Source organism: Cajanus cajan, chromosome 1, assembly GCF_000230855.2.
Source record: "Cajanus cajan strain Asha chromosome 1, NIPB_CcT2T_4, whole genome shotgun sequence".
Taxonomy (NCBI): Eukaryota; Viridiplantae; Streptophyta; class Magnoliopsida; order Fabales; family Fabaceae; genus Cajanus; species Cajanus cajan.
Window position 1 is genome coordinate 744,679 of NC_138517.1, and position 9,623 is coordinate 754,301.

At 31.9% G+C, this 9,623-nt stretch overlaps 2 protein-coding genes across 6 annotated transcripts; one reads left to right on the plus strand and one right to left on the minus strand.

The window, feature by feature from the left end:
• Positions 1–138: 138 nt before the first annotated feature.
• On the plus strand, positions 139–2,296 carry LOC109818876 (uncharacterized). 2 transcript variants are annotated; one of them, XM_083072105.1, is made up of 5 exons: positions 139–295; positions 501–613; positions 1,430–1,510; positions 1,694–1,752; positions 1,867–2,296. In XM_083072105.1, the coding sequence occupies exons 1-3, from the start codon at positions 187–189 to the stop codon at positions 1,508–1,510; spliced, it is 303 nt and encodes a 100-aa protein (XP_082928231.1). In that variant the 5' UTR covers positions 139–186; the 3' UTR covers positions 1,694–1,752; positions 1,867–2,296. The 2 variants fall into 2 exon arrangements, with proteins under 2 accessions (XP_082928231.1, XP_020240000.2); XM_020384411.3 differs by lacking the exon at positions 1,694–1,752.
• On the minus strand, positions 2,275–6,745 carry LPXA (bacterial transferase hexapeptide repeat-containing protein). 4 transcript variants are annotated; one of them, XM_020384410.3, is made up of 11 exons: positions 6,603–6,745; positions 6,407–6,495; positions 5,516–5,640; positions 5,326–5,434; positions 4,267–4,359; positions 4,042–4,158; positions 3,854–3,937; positions 3,097–3,201; positions 2,914–3,000; positions 2,694–2,824; positions 2,275–2,533 (listed from the first exon to the last, which is right to left on the minus strand). In XM_020384410.3, exons 1-10 carry the CDS (start codon positions 6,697–6,699, stop codon positions 2,705–2,707), a joined length of 1,026 nt encoding a protein of 341 aa, XP_020239999.1. In that variant the 5' UTR covers positions 6,700–6,745; the 3' UTR covers positions 2,275–2,533; positions 2,694–2,704. The 4 variants fall into 4 exon arrangements, with proteins under 4 accessions (XP_020239999.1, XP_020239998.1, XP_020239997.1 ...); XM_020384409.3 differs by having other exon boundaries at positions 2,694–2,818; positions 6,407–6,513; positions 6,603–6,726; XM_020384408.3 differs by having other exon boundaries at positions 6,407–6,513; positions 6,603–6,723.
• Positions 6,746–9,623: the final 2,878 nt, after the last annotated feature.

Sequence of the window (9,623 nt, forward strand, 5' to 3'; positions counted from 1 at the left end):
ATAAGAAGAAGATATTTCACGTACGATTCACCAAAACAAAGTGTTTTTTATCAACCCGAAACAAACTTTTAGTGACAACAATTTTAAAAAAAATTCAGAACGTGGCCCAGAAATTGTTTCACTCAACAAAGCCCAAGTTGGTATAAAAGGCCCATTAGTTAGCCCAAGAGACTGAGCCCAATCTATATGAAGTCAGCGCAGAAGGTCGAGAGCAATAGCAGAAAACAAGCTATGGCGGAAGAAGCGAAAGTTGCACAAACTTCCGATCCTCCGTTACCGTTTGATCCTAGTCGGAGTATTTCTCTTTCTCTCTCGTCGTTAAATCTTTTCTGAATTTTCGTTTTTCTTTCCTTTTTCTATTTTCTCGCGCGTTGAACTTTCGAGTTTAGGGTTTTTATTTGAAACTTTGGGCGTGCATTATGGATTGCAATTGTGAGTTCTATGGTTGATAAATGATAATTCTAATTTATTTATTTATAAATGTTCGATTATTGTTGAAGTGGTTGGTATCATCAAAAGGAAGGCGTTGATCAAAGACTTGGCTGCGGTGTACCATGCTGAATGCCTTGCATACTGTCAAGAGCTTTTGGAACTTCAAACAAAATGGGAAGAGGTGAAATGCAATCTGAATCTTCTTTCTTTTTTCTAGTATCTTTGAGCCTCGTAAATTATTTACATTTTAGTGGTATAAGAAATCGGACAATTATTTGTATTTGGTACGCATAGCCTCGTATGAGTCATGTGTAGAGAAACTGAAGCCGAATTGTGACTACTTGTTTAGCATTATTGTGATTACATGTTGAAGCTTTTGGATTTAGCTTATTGAATGTGAGGAGTGCGCATTAGGAGAAAAAGTGTCGGAGATATAATTGTTGATTGGAAAATCGTTAAGATTGTAACAAAATACGTATTGTTTCAACAGAAAACAAAAATAATAATAAAACTGCCTTGATATTTTATGGCTTTAGAGTCTGCTTAAATAAACTTCTCCATAAACATTTTTAGAAGAAGAAAATACGATTTTCCTTCTTATTTTGTTCTCCTTAAGTGTTTATGAAAATTTTTATCCTAATAGGCTCTTCCTATGCATTATCTCTTCTAAAGTGTACCCTCTCACTTGAGAGAAGCCATGTACGTAGTTTTTAAGCTACTTCATAACTTTAATCCAATCCAGTTGGATTCTAATCTTTGTAACTAATCACAGTTTCATCAAACAGATAAACATATCGTAACAGTAAATGTCCACTATTTGAACTTTCAAATGGTTCTGATCCAACTTTCCCTTCAAAGTTTAATGATATGGCTTTATGTTATTCGCGCTAATCAGTAGTAGGCTTGTCTTAAAGTACGAAAATATAAGTATGAAGCGAGAATAGGCAGTGCTTCGATTTTTTTTATTATACTTTACCTATGTCTTATTTGTTTTCAGCCATTTATCGACATAAAAACTCCAGAGGAATCAAAAAAGGAGACAGCACGACCCTCTAAACGAATGAAAAAGTTGCGTTAGGTATGATACAACAAAATTTCATTGTCATTGTTAATTTCAATTCGATTCCAGTATGAGCATGTAAATGTCCTAAGGTTATTGTGCATCAACCCAAGTACATTAAAGGCATATGCAGATTCTGTGAGACCTTTATGCCCTGTTTTCCTTCCAAAATCCTATTGAATGTTCTGTTTTTCATGCAAGATTGCACGTGCTACAATTACCAATTGTCTCAGTTTTGTGAAATTAGTTTTGAAAAATTGGTGAGTAAATATATGATGGTTTCCCACCTGGTTTTTGTTACATGTGAAGGTGTCATGTGCATCAATATGTTATACTGGAAAGCTGCGTTGTTCATTGGTTTTTTTCCGTTTCAGGCTTTCCGGCGGTTGCCCCATAAGGCCATAACTCATTCTAGACCGCATATATGCACCATCAGAGGATACCTTTTCTTTGCTGTTGGTGTACCCGTTTCTATCAGAGCATACATTTAATCTATTATTGGTGTACTTTTCAAACGCTACTGGGACGTCATGTTTGAGGTTTCATCCATCAGCATGCTGCATGCAGCCATGGGGCATTTCCCATTGCTCGATATAATAGATAAATGTGATAAGGTCTTTGTTGGGAATGTTGTATAGAATATTTTCAGTCCTGCGTCCAGGTGTTGGGTACAGCCTATTGTCAATATTTTAGCATTGAATTCTTATTTTTCCTTTTTCAAATTAAATGACTCAACAGACGGCTTACATGTTTATATACAAGTAATTAGTTAGACCCAGATATAAGATACCAAAATTTTATGCATTTCAGGCTAAATATTGACTTGGTACAGAAAATAGTGACCTATACAAAATTCGAGATTCATAATGAATTCTCCCTTAATAATACAACAAACTCTTCCAAAAAATATGACAAATGAAGAGAACCACTGCACTGTAAACTAACTTCACTGTAAAAGGCCTCCCATTGGTGAGCAGTCATGGAATATATATAATGATCGTGAGTTGTCACTTGAGCAGAAACGGCATGGCAACTGAAAACCTGCAAATTATTTATAATTAATTAACAAAAATTCAATACTGGTTTATATCTGTTTTAGTTACAAATTGATGTAAAAAAGACTAGTCCCTCTCTCCTTCTTGTTTTAGTTCATAGCAGCTAAATGAGCATGGCATGCACAAAAAAGTATATATGAACTGACCTCGGCATGCTTCAAGAGACATTCCATTGTCTAAACTTGCATATTCCACGACGATCTTCTGCAAAAGAGTTGCGAATAGACTGCAGCATAGCACGCACAGCAGGAACATGAACCAAATTTCCATGCTGCTCCTGCATAAGTTTACTATAAGACTAGACCCACCCAAGGACACCGTTACATCAACGACTGCCTCAAAGAAATATAGAAACACAAATAATACCACTTCTGCAAGCCTTTCTTCAAAAGACCCGGCATTTGCATCAATACACATGAATATCTTTCGATAAGCTGTCCTCAGGCTCCTGATCTGAAACATTGCCCAAGAAAATTGATTAGTTGTGATTAAATATAAATATAATTCAAGGCAACTAAATTTGAAGTTTTGAACTTAGTGAACATAAACCTCTGCAATGCTGAATCCATATCGTGTAAGGCCCACCAAATTTAGACCCCGAAGCTCAGCTCTTTCTCCGGATACCATCATGTACTTTGGGACATCTTGTGAAACCTTCATTTATGTAAGAACATGACATTGTAGTTGCACACCTGAGTAGTTGTAAATCAATTTGGCATGGTAAAAGTATTTGTTTTAACAAGTTCTTCAATAAGGGAGATTTGATGTAATACATTCCAAAGATGGCACCCCCATGTGCTAGAATCCATTTTAAATAAACTTTTGTTGAAATCATCTCAGTGAAAAATAAGGGTTATTGATTATTGGATGCCAAAGTCGAGAACAAATCCACTTTTACTATATTACTCTTATTTACAGTAATAGATACTGTAGGGCCCGCTGAGAAATTTAGATCTCTATCAAATTTGCCTATGTCTAAAGGATATGAAGTGATCTTAATTGTGGTGGACAGACTTTCAAAGTACATGCATTTTATCATGTTAAAACTTCCCAAAAGAAAAGCCAAGGTAGTTGCTGAAGTGTTTGCTAAGCGGTGGTCTGGTTACATATTTCTCACATACTCCTCACCGTTCACAGCCATTAGTAGTTTAGTACTAGTACCAGCTACTAGATAACTAGGTCCTACTTAAACTTCTGCTGACTGGCTTAGATTTTGTACAGTATCCTTTCATGATTGCATAACAATCACTTCCCTAGTTATAAAACAGATTGATTCAAAGCAATGAAGATTAAAAGATAAACCTACCACAGAACCACCACCAAGAAAGGCAAAAGAGCCAAGATGACAGAATTGGTGCACAACAGTTGCACCTGCAGTGTGAACGTAGTCCTACATATGCAGAGTTATAATTGATTTTCCAATTCCATTTTAAAACAAAAGAAATTAACAAAGTAGAATTTATCAAAAGATTAACTTCAGATTTTAGAACTTACTTCCACTTCGACATGCCCAGCTAGAAGAGTATTGTTAGCAAAAATATTGTTGTTACCAATCTTGCAATCATGGGCAATATGACAAGATCCCATTATAAAATTGCCGCTACCAATAACCTATCATATGATCATGGTGAGTATGAAAAGGTGTATACGCTTTTGTGTCTGAAAATTTCTAATTTTTTTTATGTAAAAATTTACTAAAAGGTAATATATGCTTCCTACCGTCCTATCGGTTGATTTTGAAGATCGATGGATTGAAGTATGTTCCCTAATATCATTATTGTGTCCAACTTCCAGGAAACATTCATCCTTTGGCTACATGATCAGCACAATTAAGAACTTATATTTTTGTCAAAATAAGTCAGACATGAATGACATGATTTTGCAACCCATAACATGAGTGCAAACATTGAAAGCGATTCATATATAGGTTAATACAGATACCTAGCATAACTAGTTAAAAAATGTACTGCAAATAACAAGATATTCTCAAAAGATAGATATGTTGACAACTCTCATAAAATTGCACCCACACAGATGGAAGTCCATCAATAAATAGTAACATCACAAAGGAAAAGTAAGTGCATACCAATGAGGACTATAGCCAGAAAAGACAGTTTAGATATATAAATCAAAATCAATCAAGCACTTTGTCCTGATAGCTTAGGCTTTTGCTATGATTAGTTACTTAATGTGGTATGGATGACGAAGAGCACCTGATGTATCCATCCTTCAAACCCAAAGAACTTTTACGTGAAGGGTCCAGTTAATCATGTAAATTAGGGTTGTTCACATGTTGTTTGGGTTGGGTTTCATCAAACTCATTACCCAACTGGATCAATATAGTTTGGGTTGGGTTGGGTTTGTGAAATTTTTTTATCAAACTCAAAACAAATCGAACCACCCTCATCAATAATGAGTTGGGTCATTGGGTACAAAAAAATAAAAATTATTTTTAACAAAATATTAACATCCAAACAAACATTGAAAATTCATACATACCTAATTATTAATATATAAATGAAAATGAAGAACCAGTAAGTCATTATTCTTTTAATTTTTTTTTTCATGTTGAAATATTAAAAACAAATATATCAACTATAATATTAAAGTAAGATTTTTTGGGTTAAAACTTTTTCATCACATAAAATAGACTTGTTATAGACTCCTAAGTATTGAACACAAATTTTATTTGTGCATATGCTTCGCAAAGACGTAATAAAACACATCTCACTAAAATAGACTTAATTACTAACATTATACAGTTCATGTGAAGCATACCTTGTATTTCATGTCTTGACATTTGACACCTATCACAGCATGATATCCTATTCTGTTATTACTTCCAATGATGGTACATCCAGGATAATCATCACCAACAATAGCACCGCTATCATATAATGGTTCAAAACAAAGACGTTCAGCAGAGCAGAACCTTAAGAGAAAACAGTGATCATAAGTCTGAACTCACGTCATCAACATGCAATTGTCCCCTAACTCTGTACTTCCAAAAACATGGCTTCCGGGATATAGTTGGCAGCCATTCCCTAGTTTTGCAGAGGAGCTAACAGAACAAAAAGGACCAATCGAAACACCCTAAGCATAAAAGCAGGAGACATTAAGCAGTGAAAATAGGATTGATGAATGTACAGCATTATTTATGTGAATACTGCATCATAGCATGGCACAATATAATAAGAAATACAGTTTGTTTAGATTCAAGTTCAAACAAAAGATCTTTGAAAGCTTAACTACTGAAAGTAAAAAAAAAAAAAAAAAAAAATCCGGTAGAGAAGTCTTCAAAAGCTCTTTTGTACCCAAACAAATTAATAAAGTGTAATACACATGACAAGTAGTCAAGTATACATTAACTGTGGAGAACAGACACCAAACTCTATATGCTCCCCCACGTGTTTCTAAGACTTCAAAAAAGAAGTTACTTGACTTTCTTTTCGTCAACGGAACACCAAGGTTTTAAATTACAGTCTTGGTTTTGTCATGAAACTTGGCATTGAGGACAAATGCTGGCTGCAAGTGCTTTTGAAAACCTTGGTCAACAAAACATTACTGGTCAATGAAGTCTAAAATATTTTCCTTCAAATTTCGAAACCTTTAACTTTGGGCATAGGACCAATACCACAAAAATAATGCTGAATGGAACAACCCGCAAGAAAGTTAGATGCTCAGTGGAAAACTACATTGAACGCAAAGGCTAACAAAGGGTACAACCTACGTTTTCACTTCTCGATTGGCATCACTTAAAAACTAACCTAACCGAGATACCCAATTCGAAAGGAATATCATTTGAGGTACCCAATAGAAATTAAGAGGAAAAGGAGGAAACTTTTGGGTGAAGAGGTACCTGGCCGATGACGGCATTGGGGTGAACAATGGCAGCGGGGTGGATAAAGCCTGGTTTTGAAGTGTCAACCCTCTCCCCATCCGCAACATCTACCACCACACAAACACCTCGAAGTCAAAGCAAAAAACAGAGACATAGAAATTGTTTAGTATTGATTTGAGGGTTGATAGAAGTAGCGAATGAGTAAGGAAGATACAAGAGAAGGAGCGTGGCAGATGGAGCAAACTTCGGATTCGGAGCGCACAAGAAAGGGGAAAATGGCTGCGACCGCCTACCTTCAGGAACCGCCACATCTTTCCTTTGCTCTTCTTCTTAGCAACAACACACTTAGATTAAAATGTTTATTTATTATTATTAAAATAATCTTTATTATCTCATGAGATACTCTTTTTGTTATATATTATAAAGAAAAAAACAATTAATTTTAATCATGTTAAAGAAATTAATCATTTATATTAAATTTTACTAATATTATTATATTTTTTAAAATTATCTTTATTATATAGCCAAATGATAGTCATATATTAAAATAAAATGATATTTTAGAGAAAAATATTATTAAATAAAATAAAAGTAATTAAAATTTATTTTTTATTTATAATAGAAGAAAAAAAAAGTATTAGATTCATAAGAATTTTTATTTGATTTTATGTGTTATATAAAATAATTAAATCATAATTCTTTCAAAACACTTAACCCTTAATTTGTTATTTGTTATTTATTATCGTTACATTGTTATTATTAATAGGCTCAAAATACTTTATATATCTATGTGTATTTTACATAAATAAAAGGTAACATGTTTATTAAACTAATTCCACTATTAATATAAATAATGATATTTTTATTATACAGTAAAGAGATGTTATGTTCCCTTATATATTTTCATCTAGTAGACATGGAGAGAGAAAAATAAATAAATTTTAAAATTATAAAAATATTGTGAATTGAGAAATACAAATCACAAAATATAAAAGTAATTTACTCGAACAATAAAAATAAGTAGGAGAAAAAAGTTGACATATGTAGGTAATTAATTAACATGAAGAAGTTATTATATTTAAAGTGTTTAATTAAAGAGGTTTCTAAAACTCGAGAGAGTTCCAAAAACTAACTTTATAGATAGGGGTGACAAATTTTGATAGTAAATAATGTTTAAAGCTATCTTGACTTTGATAGAGAATATTTAGTTTGACCAAATATGAGTACGGATAATATTTGAATTACTAAATCAAGTATGGGGACACAAATTGGTATACAGTTACTTACTCGTGTCCTTATTCTCGCTTTAAACTTCTAAAATTCTCTTAGATTTTTAGGGTTATAATAGGTAAACAAAAATAATTAAACCCTTCATTAAGAAATTTATCTGTTACTCTATGTTAGAATTTGTATTGTTATATTTCTTTGCAAAAAAATATTCAGTTAATTTTCTTGGTAGGTATAAGGTAGGGTATGGGTATATCCAATATTTGGCGAGAACAAAAATAGGGCACAAACTTCATGCCTATCAAGTATCAAAAATAGGGATAAGTATAGGTACAAACTCGAGAACGGGACGAAGATATTAAAACTCGTATCTATCTTGTCTCGTTGCCATTCCTAATTATAAATATGAGAAGTGAAAGAGAGAGATGACATATGGTATGGACAATGGGTCAAAATTATATATTATAAATATATTAAAAAATAATAAATACAAATCTAATAAAGATATGTATTTTAAAAAATGGTGATAATGAGTTTATTTGTTTAAAAAAAATTATAAAAGCCTTTTTTTAAAATAAAATAAGCACTTTTTTTTTAATATGTTTCTCTTAATTTATTTTTTTGAAATAAACAATTTTCTACTTTTTAAGAAACAACTCTTATCTATTTAAAAAAAATCATTTTTTAAAAAATACTTCCTTTTATGTTTGAACAAGAGAATCCAATATAGAAGTTAAATAATCAATATATGAACAAATAAATCTAGGAAAAAAAAATGAGAAATTTAGAAGGGATTGTGAGTGGATGAGATGAGTAGTGATATTGATGAGAAAATGTGAAGAGAGACTATCTAAGATAAATAAAAATAAATAAAAATAAAAATAAAAAAGAGAGAGAAAGTTGGGAGGAAAGAGAAACCAAAAGTTAAACAAAAATTATGTCATTTATTATGTAACATATAATGTGTTAATTAATGACTTAACATATATAGTTAAAAATTTCGTTGATAGTAAAAACTAATTTGGATGATTATGAAAATAATTATTTTAGTACTCAATTAGTTATTTTAATTAATATATAAATTAATGTGTTGCAAATAATTTTTTATCTAGCTAAAATTTATATAAATTAAAATATCATATCATTTATAATTTATAACTATTAGTAAAGGGGATTTTTTTTTTTTTGTAAATAAAATACATTTTTCATTAAACACTTCTATTTCTATTTTTTTAACATTTTTATCCATTCAATCATACATAGATGTCCAAAAATGTCTTAATCTTACTAATATAAGTATAATATTGTTGGGGTAGAGTTGTGGAAAAAATTTAAGTAATCAAAATATTCTTAAGAAATTGTTCGACTAATCAAAGAAGAGCAGTTATAAGCATTTTAAAAAAGTTATCCACATTTGCATGAATAATAGAGTGATTATAGATCAATGGGTAATGACCGTTCCTCGAAAATTAAAGCCAAGGACCTTGAAGAGATTATTCGAGAATCAAAAGTGTAACAAACAGTTGTGGGAAGTTAAGAACGGTTAAGAGGGGTTACCCATGTCGCATAGCGTGAAATAGTTGCACATACCACGTCGAATCAATGCAAAAGTAATCGCTCTTTCTAATCCTCCATAAATAACAAGGCAGGCTTATTCGAAAGGGTCAAAAACCTGATACTTACATGCTCCTTTACATCCAATGCTTGCATCCATGGCTTTCGTGCACAAGGTGACTAAGTATGGTTTCTAGGCCAACTTTTATTTTCGTAGCTTAGTTTCTTGTTCTTATTTTAACATAACTAGGATAATTTTATCTCGGCTTAATGTAACATAGTTTTGTAAAATCTTTTGTTTCTCAGAATCAATATATGTTGTATTTTAGCAAGTATTTGGAGCAAATAAGTGATGATTTCTGTTATTAATATATATATTGTTCATTCAATTTATTTAAAAGTCAATATGCATGAATCTCGCTTCATGGTAATCATCGAGGAACATCTAAAAATC